General features: G+C 43.2%; 2 protein-coding genes across 3 annotated transcripts; both read right to left on the reverse strand.

Annotated features, from left to right (window-relative positions):
• Positions 1-1433: 1433 nt before the first annotated feature.
• LOC115390545 (ADP-ribosylation factor-binding protein GGA3-like) lies at positions 1434-13342 on the reverse strand. The gene is made up of 16 exons (XM_030094446.1): positions 13169-13342; positions 10641-10725; positions 9947-10022; positions 9449-9547; positions 6662-6785; positions 6373-6473; positions 6209-6289; positions 5937-6074; positions 4408-4618; positions 4146-4307; positions 4005-4063; positions 3820-3917; positions 3450-3598; positions 3162-3331; positions 2416-2526; positions 1434-2182 (listed from the first exon to the last, which is right to left on the reverse strand). Exons 1-16 carry the CDS (start codon positions 13209-13211, stop codon positions 2060-2062), a joined length of 1830 nt encoding a protein of 609 aa, XP_029950306.1. The 5' UTR covers positions 13212-13342; the 3' UTR covers positions 1434-2059.
• A 1218-nt stretch (positions 13343-14560) lies between these two features.
• ears2 (glutamyl-tRNA synthetase 2, mitochondrial) lies at positions 14561-22301 on the reverse strand. 2 transcript variants are annotated; one of them, XM_030094447.1, is made up of 10 exons: positions 21946-22301; positions 21282-21441; positions 20894-21083; positions 20645-20795; positions 20224-20545; positions 20031-20139; positions 18763-18916; positions 17973-18103; positions 17746-17881; positions 14561-15681 (listed from the first exon to the last, which is right to left on the reverse strand). In XM_030094447.1, exons 1-10 carry the CDS (start codon positions 22114-22116, stop codon positions 15586-15588), a joined length of 1620 nt encoding a protein of 539 aa, XP_029950307.1. In that variant the 5' UTR covers positions 22117-22301; the 3' UTR covers positions 14561-15585. The 2 variants fall into 2 exon arrangements, with proteins under 2 accessions (XP_029950307.1, XP_029950308.1); XM_030094448.1 differs by having other exon boundaries at positions 14826-15681; positions 21282-21437; positions 21945-22301.
• Between the last annotated feature and the right edge of the window lie 1036 nt (positions 22302-23337).

Consider the following 23337-nt stretch of genomic DNA (forward strand, 5'->3'; position numbering starts at 1 on the left):
GGCGACTCCCGGCAGGCGGCGGGAAGCGAGCTGAAGACGCTCCTCCATCAACACACCTTCGCCTCAGGTGTCTCTCAGAGAAAAGGAAGCGCGGCAGCGAACACACAAATACAATTTTCTCCGGATCTTCCCGAGCAGCCAGATTGTTGCAGCAGAGGCAGACGAGAGCTTCCTCCTCCTCCTCCTCCTCCTCCTGGTGTGTGTTCGTCCATCACTGCCGTAGAGGGAAACACTGAGGGCATCACACTAATGCGAAGAGAGGAAACCTGTTTTATCAACCTTTTGTAGCTCCTGAAAATGAAAAGGAAAAAAAAAAAAACAACAAACACCTGAAATGCAAATAAGTGCGTGCCTGTTTTCCCGTTCTAATAGACAAACACCATCACATCGTCTGTCGGTCGCCGTCTCGTCTGAGGAAGGTACCGTCACACACGGTGACCATCGACTCCACAGCAACTCTTTAAAGAATGTCACTTCCTCTGTTTGTCAGTAAATAGAGAAAAAAAATGCAAAAAAACAAACGAAAAAAAAAAAAAAAAAACTCTGGAAAGTGTCGTCCGTCGTCTTATATTTACTACGAGTGTACGCCTGTCACCGGGACGCTGGGGCTCCTCAGGGCTCGGCTCTGGGCCCCTTTCACCTCCTCACGTTCTGACCTTAAAGCAACGATGCTGGATCATCCCAACGCAGACCGGCCGGCCAGGCCCCGAGGGCTGACCGATCGCACTTGTTGATGTCGGTTCATGTTTCGAAGATCAAATCGAAGTATTCCATCCCATAGCGACAGGTTCACCTGATTCGTGCCAAACCGTCCCACGACCAGCACTGAGCAATCCAGCCTCCGAGCGCGGCGGCTCCTCGTCACGAAGCAATGAAACTGTGGGACCAGGCCAACGGGTGTGATGGTCTTCCACCCATCCCTTCCTTTGGTTTTCTTTTTCTTTGGTTTTGTAAAAAAAAGAGAAGAAAAAAGAAAAATGTATTTGGCACTTTATCTAACACCCCTGTGACATATATGTACATAATAAACATGTATTTTAATCTGCTGATGTCATATAATAAATACGATCAATGAAGCTGACGGATCTGTTTTTAACTCATTTTCCAGGGAGTCTGTCAGATAAGAAAGCAGCTTTTCCTATTTTTATTACTGTTAATTTGCTGAAGAATATGATCTCCTCCACATAATTAAACAGTTTTTCACTAAACATCCAGAAAGAAACTAGATGTTTGATTTCATGTGTATCAACCAACATGCCTTTTTTCCTGAGATTATTTTTAACAAGAATGTGAAGTGGTTAGCAATTTCACCACACAGTGAGAAAAGATTCACCGGTGTCTCTAAACTGGCCGTGTGAGCGTGTGTTATAAATAAAATATAAAATGCTTGAATGGGAGGAATGGTGATGATTCTCTGAAAAAATGAGCGGACATGTCTTTTCAAACCTTTAATTGCACAATTTTCACAACTTTGCATAGTTTTAATGTCTCTCAGTACTAAGTACTTTCAGACATGACTCACATTTTCAGACTGAAATAAAAATCTTTAGCAGAAAATGTGTTGCATCAATTACTAACAGGATGGCTGTCTCACTTTTAGAAAACATCACTTGTAAAATAAATACAAAAAAAAGAAAGAAAACATAGCACGTTCCCCCGTAAGGCACTGTGGGAGTCTGACAAAAGTGAATAAATAAAGATTTCCATGTCAGAGACAGGAGGAAGCCGCAATGACGCCTGTTCTCAAGAATCATAATCAAACAAGAGGTAACTTCAAAAATGTACCATCCTCCTTTGAATAAATAACTACTGTACTCATTTATCTCCTGCTCGTTCAGAAAACACTTTATGTATCACAGTTATCAAACGTTCGACTCTCCTGCTCATTGAACAATAATGCATTCATCGTCCCGCTCCGTTTGCTCAAAGTAAAAAAAAAAAAAATAATAATGATGCTGGTTTTCCTCTGCGATGATCTCCTCCAGGTGCTTTGATTCTTCAAACCTTTCCCCCCCGTGTCCACGTGGGGCTCTCTGCTGTCAGCTTCGGATCTTTGAGTCTATTTGGCCGCTCGGAGGCCGATCAGCGAGCTCCAGTCGGGGAAGCGGCTGACGTCTCCGGTCTCGTCCAGCCGCTGCTCTCCGTGTGTCAGCGTGAGTTTGTAGCGCAGGCGAACCGAACACTGCAGGCGGAGGAGATGCATTCAGAGCAGAAGAGTTAAAATCCTCCGGAGTAGTGGAGTAAACAGTAAAATGCTAATAGAAAGACCTGATTAGCTGAATTTTTAGCATCTACAGTGTTTGAATGATCCTTTCAGTCGAGTGTTTTGTTTCCACTGAGGTTGTGTGTGTGTGTGTGTGTGTGTGTGTGTGTGTGTGTGTGTGTGTGTGTGTGTGTGTGTGTGTGTGTACTCACGCTGTGAGGATTGGCCAGCAGGAGCACCTGCGAGATGGCAGGCGGAGGCAGCAGAGGGTTGTAAGGAGGCAGGTCGGTCCCCGAGGCCGGCTGAAGTTTCACCAGCATGCTCTGCAGGACGGTAATCACACTGACACTGAGCCGGGTGTTCAACACCGATAACAATCCAACAATCCAAGGCTTTTACATCCTGGCTCCACCAGAGGGCGCCACTGACATTCAGACCTGATGCTTTGATGAGGAGACAAATAACATGTTCAGTCTGGGATTAAAGGAATTGAAAAGAGTAGACTATATATTTACTGGCATCACATAAGTGTCATCAACCCTCAATAAAATTATTAAAGAGTCATATTAAAGCTAATTTTTCTAAGTTTTAAGGCAAAACCTGACAATTTGCATGTTTTTGCATCTTAAAATTCATTTGATGCAAAGAAAATACATAAAAATGCACTGAAATCACAGAAGTAAAACAAGCCCTTATGAAAATAAAAGAGCATTTAAAAGACTAAAGTTAATTAAAACAGGAGAATTTTAAAATTAAGCTAATAAAACTGCATTTAGAGTCATGCACTTTGCGCCTCTTCCATATTTGTACCAAAAATATCTGTCAAATTACTTGATAGACTGAACTGAGCTGTAACGCTGTTCATGACAAGAAACACAAATAACTGATTTGGGCAAAAAAAATATTAATTAATCGTTGCAAGTGTGTAAAGCTGAGCTCCTCCGTCGGCGTCCGTTACCTTTGGGACTGCGGCCTGGAACGTGAGGCCTTTCACGTGCAGGGCGGACGTGTTCACGGCAGACATGACGACCACGGCCACGCCGGGATGTCCGGGAGGGCAGTCTCTGGCGAAATGCAGCGACACCCGGATCCCGTCACGGTCGTACAACGTGATCGGCTCCAGCTGACCTGCAGGACGCCAGAAAAACACAACCACTGAGCTTTTAAGACAAAGGCAGTGCTGTGCTGTGTTACACTTTTTTACAGCAGTAATGTGAGAGAAAATCTTAAGCAGAAAAGAACGTACTGAATACGATGGCCTCCACAGGCACAAAGACATTTTTCAGTAGGTGTGGAGGACACAGGATCTGCTCCAGTCTCAACGAGGAAACGTCGTTTGCTTGTTTCTTGGATGCTGATCCTGAATCTGTAAACTGTTGACTTTGAGGGAGAAACCTGCAAAAAGAAAACACAGAAACAGTTCAGAGCGGTTAAACACCGAGGAGAATAAAAGCTTAAAGAGCTTTCTAGACATCGGTCCAAACTGACACGCCCATCTAAACCCACAGTGTAATCAATAAAGCAGACTTCACAGGCTGGAGGAATCCCTCCCTTCATGCACAGCCCAGATTAGAGCCCGTGACATTCTAGCAGAGAGGCGGGAGGACTATTATTACCCATTGGACATACTGCCGTCCCCACATCCTCGAGATCTCAGTATCAGTCCTCTCCCTCCGTTCTGATCAGTACTTTCTGTATGAATGTCTCCGTCAAGCTGAAAGACAAAACACGATAAGTTGTTCATCATTCAATTAAAATACATCTTTAACTCATATTCTTTAGCTTGAGATTCAGGCCTCACCTGCATCAGTTCCTCATAGTATGACTTTGGATGGCATTGATTCGGTTTTGAGGGCGAGTCTGTAATCAGAAAGCAGATGATCAAACACACTGATAACTGTAACGGACAATCAATACAGAGGAAGTACAGCCGCGGGTCTACCTGATTCATTTAAGCCCGGCTGGGATTCCGACTGGGAGCTGCAGTCTGGCGAGGAGGACTGGAAGGCAGACGGTGAATCAGCGCTCCTGTGAGTCTGAGGAGAGTCCAGCGCAGACAGATCGATAAGGTGGTAGCTCTTAATTCCTCTGGGACTCATGGGAACTGAAGAAAACAAGAGAAAAGCGTGTTAAAACACAAAGCAGCGCTGGACAGAAGGTCAGCGTTCACGTCCACACGGACTGGCGAACAAATGGAAGCCTACCGATGTCCTGACTCAACGCCTCTTCGCCTCTGCTCCTCGCTCCTCCTCCGTTCTGCTCTCCTCTCCCCACGCGCTCTTTGTAAGCGTTCACCGCTAGCGTCAGCTCGTCGTTGGCCGCCAGGATCTGCGCCAGAGCGCCGTCGTCGTCCACCGTGTCGCTGGCGAGTCGGAATAAGCTGGGCCTCAGGCGGTCGCAGCGCTCGTACACCGCCTGGGAAGGAGACGGGGGGGGGCTGCACGTCAGCACAGTGATGGACTTTAAAGCCTCAGAGCAAGAGATTTTTCACCAGAACTCGAAAACATGCATGTTTTAGTGATTCTGAAAATGATCGTAAGAGGAACAATGTGTGATGGAGTCCAAACCGTGTCTCTGTTACCTCAGCCACTGCTACTTCTGTTACTGTTGCACATTACAACAGTCAGAAAAGAAAACGTGTCTTTCATCCTAATAAACAATTTGCATTTTTATAAGCGACTCTTCTATATTGTGTGCAAAAGCGTTTGAGTATTAAAGTAATGCAGAGCAGGTGTCCAGTAGATGCAGCAGCAGCAGCAGCAGTGTGAGGGATGTGGGTTAAACATGAACCCACAAAACCCAGAAGCAACAATGAAGGAAAAAAACAGGAAGTCATTTTTAGAACTTTCCTTCCAGGCGAAAGGTGAAAAAAGCAAGTTTAGACAGTTTTAAGTGTCAAAAATGTATCAATCATTTACAAGAAACTCTGCACAAAGGCGAGAGCTTTTCAGCTCCAAGGCTCGCAGTGCGTAGTTCATCCAGTTTGCGTTCCAAATCTTCACGTTATTTCAGTCGATGACGGACAGTCCATTTGCCTTACTGTCAATTTAAAATGTGCACAAAGTTCAGAACATTCTGGAATGTATTTATGAGCAAAGTATTATGTGTAAGTTTTCCTGAGATATTTAATGAATTAAATTGCAGGAAACTAATGTGTGGAATTAGAGCAGCATTGCTCGGGACGCTGCACACAGCATGGAGGATGACACTTTCTGAGGTAGCAACGGCCTTCAGATGAGACGCTGTCTGAGGTGGTATAACTGTTTATTCTGCGTCAGAACTTTGTGTTTGTCCGTTACATAATTCACCATGTGACATTCAACTGCGTTGTCTTTTGAGAAAAGTAGCGGTGGCAACGAAAAACTGACGGATGATAAAGGCAAAGCTGCAGCAGCGGGATCATGTCCCAGACAGTGAACGATCGTCAGAACATGACGGGATTGAGCCTCTGACTGAATCACACAAATAATCTAATCATCAATCTGCTCATGTTATTCTTATTTATATCAACAAGACAATTTCAACTCTCAGTCAGACTGAGAACACTATTAAACACACAGAGGTTACTATCAAAGAATGATAATATGTGTATTAGCTGTGTGATAAAAAGAGGCAGCCAGTATTTCTGGAATCGACAGTACTTTGATGACTGATAACAACCCCAGGATTTCCACGCTGGCCTTCAAAGCCATGGAGCTTCACCATCGTCGCTGTTCTGTCGTGTCCGTCGTACCTTAAGGTCGTCTCTGTGCTGTAACGAGGTTCCACTGTCTCTGTGCCGCTCCAGAAGCTCTCTGAGCTGCTTCGCGCTGCTCTCCACCTCCTTCAGCGTCGACTCCCGCTTCGACACCTTCTCAGCTTTCTCCTGCTCCTGAACACACACACACACACACACACACACACACACACACACACACACACACACACACACACACACACACACACTGAATAATGTCCTCCCCATTCATTCAGTCTGCAGTACATCAGCCAAACGGCGCCGCTCACCTCTCTGACGGTGTTTTTAATGAGCCTGTTGGCCGTTTCGAGGTCTTCAGGACGGGCGCTTTTCAATAACCGGGACAAGAGCTGAACACACAGAAACACGTGTGAACAAGGCAAAAGAAAATAGACACACACACACAAACACAAACACACACACACACACAAACCTTTGATTTGTCCTCCTGGTCAAACACAGACTCGGAGTGTCGCTGTGGTAGAGGAGCCATTACAACTTTGTCTGGAAGTTTGGGATCTTTTTCCACAATACCTGCAATCAGAGGAATAAACAGCAGATGGTTTAATTCTAAATTACAAAAAATAATAATAATAATAATAATAATCATTCTCTGCACTGATCTGTGAAACGTTTTCCTCAAGCCAAGTGAAAATGTGCATGTTTACGTCCAAAAGGCTTGATAAAAGGTTAAAGGTCATATGTCCTTTCAGGCATTCAACCTTGTTTCTTCAGCATGCTGTAGGCCTCCTGGATCTTGGGCTCATCTTTCAGCCAGAGGGTCCAGCCGTAGAGGACCTCCGTCACCCTGTCTTTCACCTTCTGTGGACTCCAGGCACCAAAGTACTGTTGAGAGGGAACCAGATCGGCCCGGAGGGTCACGTCATTTTGTACATGGACTTTAAATTCTGCGTGCAGCAGCACGCTTCACAGCAGAGGGCGGATGACGAGCTTCATCGTTTCCTTTCAGAAATTATAGAAGAAAAAAACACAGCAGAATAACAGCATCTCCCTGACCCATAGAGGGACCGACATACAAGATCAGTCATATTTACCTAATTGCACCTCCGCACTAAAGGTGTTTGCTCACCAGCGGGGAGTGTCTCGGACTTGGACGGGTTTCAAACTATCAACCCGCTCCACCAGCTGAGTGACAGTCATCCACCTACATACCTGGTCGAGGTGAAGGTGAACTTTATCATCCGTGACCTAATCTGCCCTACAGCCAGCCAAGTTAAACATACATAAAAGAATAAAGCGCCAATACGAGACCTGCACTGACAGACACACCTGTTTACGTCTGCTGAGCAGAACAACGGCAACAAAAGACGTTTTGTGTCTGTTGGATCTGCATGTCGGCAAACTGAACCGACGAACTGACGGTGGCAAGTGGAGCTGTTGTTCTCTGAACAGATTCTTCAGATTCTTCGGTGTGTTTTGTGCAATTTCACAGCAGGTTTTTAAAAAAAAAAAAAGCTCTCCAGTCTGTTTTTATGTTTGAGTGCGAGTGACTCGCACCAACAGACAAAGGAAAATGTAAGAAGAAACTCAATAAAGAATTTGATCCGCATTAAAATTTCTCCAGTTCCTGAAAAAAGAGCAGGTGCTGTTTGGCTTTTTTCAAAATGCATCGACATTAGGCTAACAGGAGGGTTACTTATGCTACGATCTGATTGGTAATGATTACAGGAGAGAGAGCAGAGGGACTCTTAATGCAATCAATGCACTTCTCCTTTGTTTTAGTCACATTCATGCTGAGGAAGGACTCAGACTCAAGTCTTCTAATACATCCCCTTCACTTAAAATGACACCAGAATCCTCTGCAGCCGTAATCTTATTGCACATTAACTTTAATTTATCTTATTTTATTTCTTTTTTTTTCATTTTTTTGTGTGTGTAAACATCATTTAGTGTGATCGTAAAACTCTTATCAAATCTTGTTCTGATGATGACATTTTGGTTTTGTAAGGTAAAGACGACAAAAATGCATAGAATTGGATACTGTTACCATTTTTAGATGACAGCAGTTCAATAAACAAAGGCACGTGCACCAATGCATGCCAGTCTGCATACATTCCTGGCATCTGAGTCCCGATCCTCCTCATGATCCTCCGTCAACCTGTGCTTTAAGGATTTTGGTTTTCCTGCGTAATGTTATTATACTAAATGTACTTCCTTTTACTCTGGAAATTTCACTTTACTCTTTTTCTATGTATTTTTTTTTTGTGTGTTATACCTTAGATAATTTAATTTGCCTAGGAAGTTTGCTGGAGCTTCTGCAACAACATTGGATCATCTGTACACTGCAGCATAATATACGTATGAATGACAATAAAGCTCAACTCATCCAGTCAATAGTGGTTGCACATGTTGTGAGAAACGCACCTGCTTGTATGTGTAAATGATCACAAAGTCACCGTTTATTGCATTATTAGCATTTGTGCTGAATTTTAGTGTAGATAGATAGATAGATAGATAGATAAAACTTTATTAATCTCCCAAGGGAGAAATTCCGGTGTTCAGCAGCGCACAAATCATTCACACGCAAATGACAACAGTACAATAAATAAAAGTGCTCGTAGTGTACTTAGTTTGGCTCAGGCACATCTGTTATACAGCCTGATTGCTGAGGGGATGAACGACCTCTTGAAGCGCTCAGTTCTGCAGCGCAATGACAGGAGCCTGTTACTCCGCTCACTTTTTTGAGCTGCAACTGTGTCGTGCAGTGGATGTTTGGAGTTCCTCAAGATACTCTGCATTAGGGCCCTCATCCTCCTCTCCAAGACTGCTCCAACAGAGTCCACCTTCCTCCCCAACACATGTATGAAGAGTGTTCCATAAATAAAGATCAATTATGTGTATTCAACATTTCGCTGGCTACATCCAGCATGTTCCTCTTGTTTCTGATACCACTGAGAAAATAATATAACATTACTTTGTCACATTTGGATGAATATGGTTCACTGTACACCTCTTTTGAGGTTGACAAAAAGGGTTCATCTCCTGTCGTGTGTTTTATTGGCGAGAGTCTCTCGTTCCCTTCTCATTTGCTTCCCTCCTTACGTCTGATTGCCGCTCGCCGCCTGATGTTTTTCACCTGTTCCTGAGTGTGTGACTGTCATCACCTGGTGGCTCTGGTATAAACTGGGCTGGCTGTTTTCCTGTTACTCCTCCTTTGTGTCAGTTCCTGTTGCTCCCTTGACTCCACTCTGAACTTTTGGATTTCTGACTTCCCGTTTTTACCAATATAAGTAGTTTTACTAAAAAAAGACCAGAGCAATATGGAGTCTACTTCTCTAAAAACTAATGTTGCATTACCATTTATGGTAAAATTATTGCTGATAGCTCTACAGTGTTGTGAAGATGGTGAATAAATGAACTCTATTAAAATTCATAATGCAACCACAGCATCGGTCTGATAAGAATAAGCGATGAGATAATTTTAGAGCCAATGAAACCAGGAAAACACCACAAGACGACGCCACATCGGTGTCGTTAACGCGCGATACCTTGGGCGTGAGGATCTTGATGAGCTCGTTGAGAAAGCGAAATTTGGCGGCCTCGGCGTGGAACCTCTTCCCACAGTTGTTCATGCATGCCTCTAGAACCTGGAAAGCACCAAGAATAAGTCTTTAAAATCGAGAACAAACTGAAATAAAACTGCTCTGCAGTGATGCAACGCGCGAAAGAGAAGTGGATGTTTGTGGTTAACCGCCGACACACATGACGTGACGTGTTGCACACGGCCGTTCAGCCGCTTCTCCAAATCTCATCTCAAGAGTGTGCGACGGACTGCAGCTCCCCACGTGGTGGAACGCAGTCAAAGAGATATTATTCACAAAAAACCACAACGACCTCTGTTTTAGATTAAATGAGCAAAACGTGTAAAGAGGCCATAGCAAGATGACTCTTGACGCTTGACTCAAAAGAGGGGAAGATTAGTCATCCGAGAGCCGAGAACAGGTTGGTTATTCCTCCATCTGAGATACATCGAGCTGGTTACTCACAGTGAGAGCCTGCAGAGACTCTTTCTCCTGTGGGGACTGGATTTTATGGGCGAGGAGACGAAGGGCTACCTGCGGACTGGAGGAACGGAATAAAGGTTTAATCCAGATTCAAAAGCCAAAACAGACATGTTATATGGTGTACAAGACAGATACACAAAAAAGTCACTGTCTCGATGCAGCGTCCCTGCTTGCCTCTGTGATTCAACATTTGCTGATAATTGCAATTTGTCCATCATTCCTTCAAAGATAACACGGCGTTCCCCCTCAGTCGACGGCAGTGGAGACAAGTTGTGGCAAGTTGCTCTTGCAATCTGGATGTGGAGCAAGCGTTTCTCAAGAATCAAAGTTATGATAAAGGAACTTTCAAAAGAAACCAACCTGCCCGCAGAGCTTCAATTCACGCTCAAAGTGCTCAAAAAAGCCCGGCTCTGTATAAATACGTATTAAATGTGATAATCAGTAAAGACTAGGGTGGTCTTATTTTCTAGGTTACACTTATTTATACCTGTTGCAATTTACTTTTTTGCAAATGATGGCACTATCTGCAGCACTTGGCACCTTCAACAGCCAAAACCTGTGTTTTCTGTTCTGTTTTATGCTCCTTTGTGAAGCACTTCGGGGAACTTTCGGTCTTTGTAACGGGCTCTATAAAGAAAATTTGGTTTGATTTGAAATGAGTGTGCGTTCTGCTGACCCGTCGCTCTCCTGGTTGACGAGCTCGTAGAAGCCTTGAATGCAGTCCCATCTGTCCTCCTCATTGATTGGATCTGTGGCCTGATCTAGAAAGAAATCCACCAAGAGAGCGAAGCAGAAAAGAAACATTAATTACAACAAAATATAATAATATATATTTCAAGAGTAAGTCACACCCAGGCCTTCACAATAAAAAGTGTGTACTACTGTACATACAAGCTGTGACTGTATATATTTACATATCTTTAATTCATTACACGAAAATTCTATTAAAATTTACTGAATTAATAATCAAAAAACAGACTAATAAAATTCATAGAAAATGGAAAGCCCAGCTTTGCAAGGCAAAACTGAGTTTTGAGACATGTCTCAACCTCTGAGTGGCAGATTTACTCTCGACGGGGCACAAACTCACACAGATACATGAGAAACGTCGCAGACAGCAGCAACACAAAAACAGGTTTGAAAATGGATATTTTAAACAGGTAAATTGAACTGAATGCCTTCAACTAAACACAGTCAAAAGGAAACTAGTTATTTTCATTCTAACTTTCACTTTTTTATTTCTTAAATGCTACTACTTCTGCTTGTAGTGATGAATAATTTAAACATAGTAACAGTAGGTAACAGTAGATATACTTGAATAACGATTTCCAGGGCTCTTTGGATCTCTGTGTATTTCTGTATCATTCTTAAACATGTTTTACCTCAATTTTAGGAGACTTTACTTTAAAACACACGCTGAGCAACCCACGTCTGACAAAGATTTTGAATTAACTTACATTCATTTGATTTATTCTAAACTCAACAGGGATGATTAATTGTCTGTCTCTAACCCCAACATCTGACCTTGACCCTAGAATGGTTTTAAAACAGGAACGAGCGATCACCATAAAAGGAAACACAGCAAATCTTCATATATGTCACTTTTGCCAGTGAGACTCTGAAATGCTGACCAAGTGTGAAAAGATAACTGCTGTGAGGGTTTAAACTATCATACAATGTTTTAATAGCTGTAACAGCTATTTTCAGCTGAACACCAGAAAAAAAACAAATACACACGTTGCTGAAATCAAGTCTATTAAGTGTATCTTTTCCCAGGCAGAAATATCTCACAGTATTTCTACCTCATCTAGCAGCTACTAACTGGTAGCTGAGTATAAAAAACACTTCCTGCATCTAAACTGATGGTCCTCACTCTAAATCAAACTGTTTCTCCACTGGAGTCCGAAGAGTGTTTCATTAAGTTCAGTCTGTTATCACAGCAGTGAATTTATTTAACTGCTGAAGTATTGAGAAATCATGGCGAGCTGAAGATCCCACAACCAAAAATCAAAACATGGAGGGACTGAAGGACATTATTGCAATTTTTGTTTCAAACTAGATACTGTATTTCAGATGTTCTGCCCTCAAATGTAGTTTTCTATCTGGCGTCAAATCACCTTGAAAATGTCACTTCAGAAGTGAGCGCTTGCTGAGTCTGTGATTTGAACGATAGCTTTCATATTTTCATATTATATTTTAAAGACATTCACTTAAGCCAGCCACTCTTTGAGGCATTTACGTGTTATCCTTTTCCTATATTGCTTCTCTCTGGGTACTTTCTCACATAAAAACAAGCAAGTCAGGTTAATCTGTGAGCTTCAAGACGCCACAGATGTTTGTAAGTTTGATGAGATGGTCTGATATGGTGTGATGTCCAGAGAGTCTGATGCTGAGTTAACAGCAGCCTCCAGAACACTAATCTGGATAAACAAGGCTCACAACATTTTTTCTGAAAAGCGTTTTTTGTTGTTGTTGTTATTGATGCTTCCATCTCTCTTTTGATATAAGCAACTTGATCTGCTCTGACTGTTGCACTGTTTTTCGAAAAGAATGGGTGAAGCTATGAAGTGTAGATCAGTGAACATTTCAAAGAGTTTTGCAAAATTATCAACATGTAATAAAAGTGGATCACCAGAACCAATCCTGAGTGGAAAAATTTAAATTCCCTTTTAATTTTTTTTGGAGAAATAACACAAAAACACAAAAACTGTTAAGTAACACTATGAAAAATCATGTTATTACATAACTACTGTAGCAATGTAGATAGATCGAACAAGCTTCAGTTTATTTAGTTATGAAAGCTTTGAGCAATACCTAGTAAGAGAATATATGCTTTTAAAAAGCCATCTGTAAATAAGAACAGGGGTGAGCTTGCCGGGAATATTATTATTCACAATACTGCCGTGCGCGCGCGCTGCAAAAGCGTGTATACATAAAACACCTCGCTCGAGCGCTCCTCGTGCGCGCGCACGAGATAAACAACTTCCTGCTGAGCGACTTTGTTGGAAAAACATCACAACTTGAGCTTAAAAATAAAAATATCTGCCCACGCCGAGCTCTGACTCTGAAATATAAAACCTCTGCCGGACACGGCGTGACTGAAGTCACGCGCTCCTCGTTTGGGGAGAATTCACCGCGCGCCGCGACGAAATAAACGAATAAACAATCATTACAAAGTTTGAGCGGAGCTCCGCGTTCACTCACTGAGCCAGGACTGCAAGCTCGCCGGGCTGTCAGCGCTCGCCATGGCCGGGGGGAGAGCGGCGGGTCTGCGGAGGGACGGCTGCGGGTCTGAGCGGCTCCGGGACCGGAGGAAGGGGGGAGAGGTGTCAAACTGCCGCAGGACAGGAGCTGCGCGAGGACATGTGACGCTCACGCTCACGGTCACGCCCAGCCAGTCAGTCACACTGCTGACACACTAACCGAGTTACCGTTACACCCGCCTCTCTCTCTCGCTCTCTCACACACACAGACACACACACACACACACACACACACACACACATTTTAATATAAGTTATGTGAAAACTTTTTTTGACATGTGCTTCAAAAGTTTTGATGAATCTGTTATGAAATTATGAAAAATGGCAAATCACACATATTTTACTAAATAAAAGGCAAAATGGGAAAATTCCCCAAACAGATTTCTAAAAAATATCATGTTGCCTAAATTTTACATCTTTGAGAAGTACCAAAAACCACAACTTAAATGAAAGTAACCCTTTTTCATTTAACATATTTTATACATAATTTAATAATTATATTAAGAGTTCTTATTAATTGCATACACTTCACATGCTTGAGGATTAAAATACGCTGAAATAACTGATCTATGAAGAAACAAAGTAAACTAGATTAATCTGTAAACCGTTTTGTTGCTGTGTAGCTCTTCACGGTTTTGAAACTACTACTGTGGAACAAAATGACCACAACTAATCATACAGAAACGCACTTGCAGCGTGCCATGACGTACAACATGAAACAAGAAAATTCTGTAGAAACGTTTGTTCCGCCCGATGCGTGAAACATATGTCCGAGGATGAAAGACACGCTAGCTGTGGAACACTGCAGTAATCTGACACACTTTGAATCTGTTTATTTCACTTCAGTGTCGCTGTAGCTATTATTGCACCCTCTGACAGCCAGCATGTACAACATGACACCTGTCTGAGGTATGAGTGGCATCGCCGTGATGCCGCTGTGTGCAGGGTGGCGGTGCAGGCCACGGAGAAGGTAGTGACACTTCACACCAAGCCGGGCAGACCCGTCTCCTCCACCAAGCCGGTGTGAGAGAATTCTGCTGCGGCAGCCCTGAACACGGCACTGCAGCGTCTATTTCCAGAGGCTTGCATGGTAACAGTCATGATGGACAATGTTAATATTTCACTGCATTATGGAACAATGTGCACTTTTCACTCCGGCGTGGTTACTTAACTACAGTTTCAAAGGAATATATGAAAAGGCTAAAGTTGGCTCCAAAGTTCTTTGTAGTAACTGATCTAACCCAGTGGTTGTCTATTGTCTGTGGAAGGAAGCAGGGATCCTCACCGTAAACCCCACATGCACAGGAAGAACATTTAAACTCCCAGAAAGCCCCTCAAAGCCTTGGAAGAGGGGATTTTCTGGGGGAAAACCACTCCACACACCTCTGTGAAGCACACAGTGCCAGATGTTACTTTTGATTCCGACATGTGTTCACACATGGGTTTATTTTGACGCGCTTAACTCAACTGTAACACGTTTCCGTGAACTTAAAACGTTCAAATACTTTAATTTCTCTGTAATAAATATGCTTGTTCCTTCAATTTACTGAGAACTTGATGCACTTATATAAAGTATGTGAGCAGGCAAGATGCACAAAATCAGAGAAAGACTCAAACTGTAGATATTTTAGTTTGTAAATAACTCTGCACTTCCTGCGAGGTAGCTCAAAGTACACGGCAGACATAAATAGTGGATTTCACGTCTTTTCTAGTGAAAAACCTGCTGTAAATAACAGGAAAGTCATTGTGAGACGGACTTAAAACGCTTTGCACAACACTAAGAGTGTTGATGCATTTCACAGTATGAATTCAAATTCATACTGGAATATTCAAATAAATATTCCTCGGAAGGTTAAAAATAAACTGCCCTTGATGATAGAAATGTAACTAAAAGGGAGTGAAGGTTTTTCACATTTTAAGTATGGAACTGCAGTAAATCTGCCAAAGTGCTATTTTAAAGAAAAATAAAGCTCTTGTTTGCAGAAGTTGAGTATATATGAATGAGAAAAGCCTGATATTCACATTTATTTCCTCTCAGCATCAGGCAGTACTTTGGGTTTTCATCATTGTTTTATTAACCAAGGGATGGAAAATGTCCTGTTACCAGTTTCACAGTAAAACGGAGGCTAATTTGCATAAAACACACCGAGGTACTTCCCATCCGGTGGCTGCATGGTGTCAGACGTTCCTGTAATGGCATGCTCTCTTCACAAAAAATAAATAAATCAACGTGCATCAAATGAGTTCACAAGCCTTTATATAAATAATTCAAGTGTGACATCAGATAAAGTGTGTGATTCTCAGTAAGTCCGTGAGGTTCCTCTCAGCCGGTGAGCAGGACTTGAGGCCGTTTGCTCGTCAGCTCGCATCCGGAAGCAGCAGAAGCTTCTGGAGGCGTCGGCTGACCTCCGCTGCTCCCAGAGACGCCATCATCTCCGCCACACTGGGCCCCTGCTGCAGGCCAGAGGGAGACAGGACCAGGGGTCACGGAGGGGTCACGGTTAAGGAGGGGACAGCAACCTGAATTCTGTTCTCCTGTCAGTTTCCTGTGCAGAGCGACAGCCGGGTCACCGCGGCGTCCGAGTCGCTGCGCCGCCTCTGGAGACTCACTGCCGGTGTTTTAGAGCTCAGCTAATGACGACATGAAACCGTCTTCAGCTAAAATACACTTTTAGGAAAGTAAATGTAACTCAAGGCGCCACAAAGAAAATATCTTGTAATAATCTTGTTAATATTTCAAGGAATAAGAGTGAATAAAGTACATTTTGAAAATGTTTCCAGTGTATTTTTCAGCCATTCAATAGCTTGTTTTATTTATTTTATACTGTTAATACTAATCATTGTATATTTTCTCTTTAAATGCTCTTATTTTCATATGTTGTGAACTACTGTGTTGATTACATTTCTCCAGGTGAGATGAAAAAAGTCTTCATTTATGGTCATAAGTAGCACTAAAATAAAATAAGTGAGAGCGTAAAATATACAAACACGTCTCCATAAAACACACAAATAAAACTAATAGTGTATCGAGCTACTGCTAAAGAAGCACAATTTAATAAACAATTAGTTAAATTCAAAGAGAAAAAATAAATAAGAAAAGTTGAACGTGAAGTTCAGGCAACATGAGTTTAAAATGCACAAATCCACAAAACCATAAATCATGAGTTCAATATGACGAAGCACAATATGACAGCCACACTTTTCAAAATTTTCACAGTGAGATGTGATTTTCTGTTAACTGCAGCCACAAAGGGCAGAAACCGCTGAGGTGTCATTCAAACAGACATTTTTAGAAATACAATTGGAGAAGCGAAAGTGGGCAATCATTTAAAAGAAAAAGACTAAAAAACACTTTTAGTTCCTCTAAAAAGATGTGATAATGTTAATATTTAATGTCTGCAGTTGAGTGTGAGTGATGAGCTCGAGGTAAACAAAACAAGGGCTTCACAAACATTCGGCTCAGAAAGACAAATAATCTGAGCTTGGCTGAGTAAACACGGGGGAGTTTGTCTTGGAAAACATTTACCTCGACTGTGACGTCTTCTGCTCTGTACTCCGTCACTCAGCCCTTCCAGCTCAGTAGAATTTATATGTTTTTTTTTAAGAGTGTCTGCTTGAGACATTCAGTCCCTGAAGGACACCACTGTGAAGATTCAGCTGGAAATCTTCTGATAAAGAAAGGAAACTAGAAAACTACAGAGCTCAGGTTTAGAAGCGGTTCAGGATGAGGCTTTATGAAACTTCTGCAGAGATATAGAAACTAACCGGACGTTACAGCACAGTTTGCCTCTCGAGCAGAGACTTAATGACCACATCTGGGCCAGACTGTGACTTCTGCTATATTCAACCTGTCCCACAGATCGCCAGGCCGACTCTCCCGGTGCGCTCGCTACGTGCGCTCCGGCTCCTTCTGAAGATACTTTACAGTTTTTGATGCGTGCGTGTTTCTTTTGCTTGGTTCCATGTCTTAAAACAACACTTACAAAATTGATTTAATTGAACAGACAGGATGAAATCAGTTCTACTTCAACCACACGACCCCATGGAGCAGAGGAAGCAAAGCATAGATCCATCTCAGGAGATTAGAAAGAGAATTGTAGAAAAACATGCTAAAGGTAAAGGCTTTAAGACCTTCTCCCAGTAGCTTGATGTTCCTGTGATGCCTCCAAGAAAGGCTAAGAGTAAAAAAATAACTGGACTATTCTGAAGTGGCCTTCTTCGAGCCCTGACCTGAATTCTACTGAACACTGAGGACGGAGCTGAAATACGCCGTCTGGTGAGGGAACCCTTCATATTTGAAACTGTTGCACTTCCTGACCTTTGGCAGCATGACGCCTCGGTGGCGTTGCAGCGTTGTCAGGTTAGCCGAGAAACACGACTTCACTCTAACCACAGCCGTGCAGGCGAAGCCGAATGTTTTCTCAGTGGTAAATATGTGAAAATCGATTATTGTCACTTTCAGGCACGAGCTGTCTGCGCGCTTTAGACGCTGTGGGGAAGCACGACGTGTTTGTGTACCTGCAGACCGCTCAGAGCCAGTCGCAGCAGCTTCATCACGTCTCTGTACTTGGTGGTTTTCGCCTGCTTGGCCGCGGTCTTCAGGTCTTTACTGAGTCGCTCCACTGACAGATCCTCGCCGCGCTCCTCTATCAACCTGAACACACGGGCAGGGCGGGGCGCGTCACTGCGCCGCCAACACACCGGAAATACACAGCAAAAACGAACGTTCGGTAAACAAACTCGACCTCAACACTGAAGAGGCGATGAGCTGCGCCTCGCCCGTGAGCGCCGCCACCTGCTGGCTGGAGATGGAAGGCCGCACCCACAGGTAGGCGTACAGAGGGCTCAGCATGTCTTTCACGGAGGATATGTGGCCCTGCAGAAGACAGAAGAGCGCAGTTTCAGTATTACTGGGAGACACATGACACAGGGTTCCTGTGGGGAGCAGACAGCCACACGTCAAGCAGACGTTTCAGGAACTAAACGTCAAACTTCTGAACACTTTCCCAGAGTCAGTCCCTTGGCACACAGGGTCAGATGTTAGAGCTGAACAACACATAAATCAGTCCATGTGACTCAGACAAACACTATGTCACAGCTTTCTATGTAACTTCTTCTGCTGAGGTTAAAAACTGCTCAATGCAGCTACTTTCATAACCTCACTCACAATCCAAGTCTCATCAGGACGGCTCAAAAACAAGAGCAGGAAAGACAAAGACAAAAGCAACAGACTGTATATAAACAGGGAAATGTTACAGAGGTTGTGTTTCAACGTAATATAAAGTTCATTGTTTTCTCAGTTGTTCCTGAACTCAAAACATACAAATAGGAACATTTTTCTTAAATCACAGAGTTCCTAAAATTGAGATTGAAAGGTGAAAACTGCATCTGATCTTCATAAATAATCTGATATTTTGAGATGTTGTTTGTATTTTCTAGATCTAAACGTCCTCCTTCCTTACATGATCACAATGTTAAATTCCCATCTTTTTTTAACATGATACAAAGGGAAATTTAAGGACATGTTTCTAATACCTTCCGCAGAAGCAGCACTCGTCTGATGTAGTCTTCGTGCAGCACGTCTCTGTCCTGGATCTCTGCTTCGTGGACCTGCTGAATTTCTCTCTGCAGGTCTTTTATTAATAAACGACACTGCTCCTCATCTTCTATCCGCTGCTGCAGGTGGATTCTGAGACAGTCACAGAGGGAAAAGGAAGATTTATTTTACTCATCATACTTCACTATTAGGATTTGTCCATGTTATTAAATGAACGGTTGAACAAGCTGTCAGAAAATGATCTATTGCAGTTAGTTATCTTAATTCCATCCACTGTTCATTCTGTTTTATTATGTTATAAAGGCTTAAATCTTTAAATGTTATCATTCACATTTGTTGTTGTTATTCAGCATTTGTTACTGTTCATGTTGGTTTGATATAAAACACTTTGAGTCAACTTGCTCCTGAATTGTGAAGTACAGCTGCATTAAAGCAGACTGATCATGTTAAATAATCAGATTATCTGTATGAGGCTTTTATCTGGAGGAAACAGCAAAGCATTCTGGTTCGTGCGGGACTGAAAGAGAGATTTTATCCTTATTTGAGATCACTGCCTTCACTGCCACCAGCTGCACTGAAACAAACCCCCGAGATCACCTGCTTTTCAGACAAAGCTAAACTACTCAATTTATCAGACATAATTAATAACCGTCTGTTCAAAGTGAAGAGAAAAAAAGACCATTTCTGCCTGATGATGATGCTCGAGGAAAACGCATGTTATTAATTTATTACCACAACATAAGTGAAGCGGTCAGAGCTGGTGTTACATAGGTTTCTCTCGTAGCTATGTTTTCACTGAGGAAAGGTTGAATAGATAGGCTGGGAAAGTTCATCTCACATTGAACTCTTGTGAGAGTTTCTGCTTTCAGATACTTCATCTTAGTGCAGTGGAAGCATAAGATTCAGTTTGATCTGAAAAATTACAGCAAATTTTCTAACACCTGTTGTGAACAACCTGAAGTATCTGTTTGAAAAGGGACGTCTGAAATCTTTTTTACAGAAGAAAATCTCCTCAGACTCACCTTAGTGTGTTATTTTTCAGGCTGCTCAGTTCAGATTCTCCACGTTAAAAAAAAACTGCAACAATCGAGTTCTGATCTGTGTTGTACTCTATCTGATAATCTTACTAAAAAAGTGTGAAAAAAAGTGGATAAATTAAAAATAGCACTTTGTATTTTGTAGCGGATTGAATTCTCCTTTGGGACGTATGAAATGCATACAGAAGCTAAACCACTGCTGGACTCACCTGTTGAACTCTGGTAATTTTTCCAGGTCTAATAAAGCAGAATGAGTTGTGATCTTTGAAGGGTTGAACTCTGAAATCAGGTCATCTATGCTGCGGCCCATTCGATTGGCTGCAAGCAAACACAAGCGCGCGATGATTATTACTAATTCACTTTCAAATATGTTTTCATTTTGATGGTCCCTGCGTCACTCACTAGTGAAACCTGATCCGCAGTTGGTTGTGATGTCCAGCAGCGCTTCGGGCAGGACGCCGTCCCTCTGGTAGCTCTGAATGAAAATGTCCCCCTGCCTCTTGGACAGCTTGCTGCCGTCCTTGTTCATCAGCAGCGGCAGGTGTCCGAAGGCGGGCGGCCGCCACCCGAGAGCTTTGTACATGAGGAGGTGTTTGGAGGTGGAGATGAGCCACTCGGACCCTCGCAGCACGTGACTGATCTTCATGTGATGGTCATCTACGATGTTAGCCAGGTGATAGGTGGGGAAACCGTCTGCTTTTATCACCACAGGGTCTCCTTCCACCTAGGAGAAGAGGACGGATGGTTTAAAAAAGGATTAAAGTGTGTTTATTGTCCAGGAATACATTACGATCCAGCTTCTGGAGCTCCATACAAATCTAACCTGAGCCACCTCGTGTCGATTCAAACCAAAGACCAGATCCTGAAAAGGCTCGACGCCCTCTTCCAGACGAAATCTGATCACGTGTGGCACTCCCTGAGCCAGCTTCTCCTGGACCTGCTCAGGACGCAGGTGACGGCACCTGTTGTCATATCTGGACGGGACAAAGAGACACAATCAGGACCTGGATTCTGACAGCACATATGTCAAAATCTTAAGGAATTGGGAAGAAACAACAATGCATTTCGTTACCTTGGTGTCTGCCCAGACCTTAAGGCCTCCTTCTTGAGCAGTTCCAGTCTCTGGGAGCTGCAGAAACAGCGGTAAGCGTGACCGCTCTCAACAAGCTGCTGGGCTGTCTGCGTGTAGAGATGTAGTCTCTGAGACTGCAGGTACGGACCGAGAGGCCCGCCTCGACGAGGACTCTCATCAGGAGGAATTCCTGTAACGAAGATGACGACAATGATTTGGAGGATTCCTTCTACCTGGGTTAAAAGATCCAATAACGTAATGTCACAAAATTATACCTTTAGATTGACAATCTACACGGTTATGAAAAGCTAAAATGTCAGATTTCCTACCATGATCATTCAAAATAAGTGAAGAAAAGCCGAGGCGTTATGATGCTCGTGTCTCCTACCAGCCCACTCCAGCATGTCCTCGATGGACTCCGCAGCTCCAGGAACCAGCCTGCTCTGATCAGTGTCCTCAAGTCGCAGGATGAACTTGCCTTCATACTTCTTTGCAAAGATGTAATTGTAGAGAGCAGTTCTGAGACCGCCGAGGTGTAAGAAGCCTGCGGGACACAGACAGCTGGGTAAACATTCCTAAATCACCTGAAGAGGCTGCTTCAGTACTATACGAGTTTCCCTCTTCTCTTTCTCCAGACACAGTGTTTGTTATTTATAAACCTATTTACATATTTATTTTCCTGCTGCAGATAAAACCCAAAGTTACATGCACCAGCAACGAGGTGAATCAGGTTTTAGTTCCTACGCTCCTCGCTTATGGAACAATTTTCCTGACACACTCACTTTAGTTTTCACTTTTTTTATTCCTTTACACCCTAGTAGCAAAGCACTGCGGTTTGCCTTGTGTCTGAAAGATGTTACAGAACACCACACACTGATTTCTCTCCCGATTCTCTCTGTATTAAATGATACAAACAAAACAAACACAGGTCGATCCTGGAAGCACCCCTGCAGCCCCCCCCCTTCCCCTCACACTTCTCTGCAGAGCTGCAAACATGTAAACACTGACAGCTCACACCTGACACACACTGCGGAAGTCACCCAGGACTCACCTGTCGGGCTTGGGGCGAACCTGACCCTGACCTCCCCCTGACCCGTGGAGCAGCTCCTCCGGGCGGTGACATGCCGCAGCGGCTCGGCTCGTCTACACCTGCCCGCCGTGAGACACCGAGACCCGGCCAGGGGCAGCAGGCGGCGCTCCCAGGCGGAGAACCACAGCGACATGCTGGGTCGAGTGTCCCGGTCACCTCCGAGGCGCCGGCGGCGTCATGAGGAGGTCTGCGCGCCTTCAGCTGCTAAAACACACCGCTGTCGGTGTCAGTTTCATTTAAAAGCTAACGAAGTAAGAAGAAACATTTAAATCCGGAAGAATTTTGACCCAGAGGAGTTTGTTTGGGTAACACCGGAAGTTGATCGGCGGAAAACCGGAAGGAGAACAGAGTGCGGCGAAAAGCCGCCAAAATAAAAGGAAATGCCGCCATCTAGAGGCGACTCGAGGCACAGCACTGTGGTTTGTAACAGTGACGTGCAGTGAGGATCAGGACTGGTGAGCATTTTTACACATCGATAAATAGAATTTAATAAACTGATATAAGCTAATCATACTTTATTTTTTTTGTATTTACCTTTAGGATGCTGTTGGCAGCAACACTGAGGCGCTCCAGGGTCAAGGGTCAAAGGTGATGGCCACTTTTCAAAGCAAAAGTTGAAAATTCATAAACGTTTTATGAATGTATGTTTACACGTCACGCCTCTAAGTTCTACTGTCATTATGCATTTCATGCAGGTTTATTATGTGTAAACAGGCTCGGTAGTCTCACTGCAGGGATGGGAGTGAGGGAGCTGCTGAGGGGCCACATCTGTCCAGCAGACTGCTAAAGGGCATCAGCAACGCACAGATAGCTAACTATTAATTATTATTATTATTATTGTTATTATTATTATTATTATTATTATTATTATTATTATTATTATTATTATTATTATTAACTAATTATTTTGGTAACCTGTGACTCTGAGAAGTATGAAGTGGTTTTCCAGCCTCTCCCTCTGTGGCTCCTCAGCTCTCCACATCACAAGACAGCTCCCTCGACTGTTGCTGCTACAGGCACCCGAGTGATTTTTCCCCTTGTGTGTCTCGGTTATCTGTCATGTGTCTGCAAATTAATGTCAGAGTTCTAGAGTTCTGCTGGAATACAAAAGATTAGTTAATATTCTTTTTTTTTTCAACTGAGCAAAGCTTGCAAGCTAGTGATGCAAACAACAAATCCATTTTTGATTTGAGCCGAGCTAAAGAATAGGTTAGTAGTTGTAAATTACAAGTCAGCAGGGCATTTCTCTCAGGAGTGAGCATGTTGTTCTTTTTCCTGGGCTAATTAGATTTCAGAGGCCAAACAGCAAAGCTGAATTCCACTTTGACCTCTCATTAATCCATTTGCCATTAAT

Source organism: Salarias fasciatus, chromosome 6 (genome assembly GCF_902148845.1).
Source record: "Salarias fasciatus chromosome 6, fSalaFa1.1, whole genome shotgun sequence".
NCBI classification, from domain to species: domain Eukaryota; kingdom Metazoa; phylum Chordata; class Actinopteri; order Blenniiformes; family Blenniidae; genus Salarias; species Salarias fasciatus.

What these genes read in the sequence shown, in the direction of transcription:
- LOC115390545 (XM_030094446.1), bottom strand. Translation starts at nt 13,211, where the DNA reads ATGGCGAGCGCTGACAGCCCGGCGAGCTTGCAGTCCTGGCTCA. An exon ending in GAGCTTGCAGTCCTGGCTCA is followed by an intron (nt 10,726 to 13,168) that starts GTGAGTGAACGC and finishes ATTTCTTTCTAG; the next exon opens with ATCAGGCCACAGATCCAATC. An exon ending in TTAAAAACACCGTCAGAGAG is followed by an intron (nt 6,075 to 6,208) that starts GTGAGCGGCGCC and finishes GTGTGTGTTCAG; the next exon opens with GAGCAGGAGAAAGCTGAGAA.
- ears2 (XM_030094447.1), bottom strand. Translation starts at nt 22,116, where the DNA reads ATGTCGCTGTGGTTCTCCGCCTGGGAGCGCCGCCTGCTGCCCCTGGCC. An exon ending in AAATTACCAGAGTTCAACAG is followed by an intron (nt 18,917 to 20,030) that starts GTGAGTCCAGCA and finishes TGACTGTCTCAG; the next exon opens with AATCCACCTGCAGCAGCGGA. An exon ending in ATCGCCTCTTCAGTGTTGAG is followed by an intron (nt 17,882 to 17,972) that starts GTCGAGTTTGTT and finishes CCGTGTGTTCAG; the next exon opens with GTTGATAGAGGAGCGCGGCG.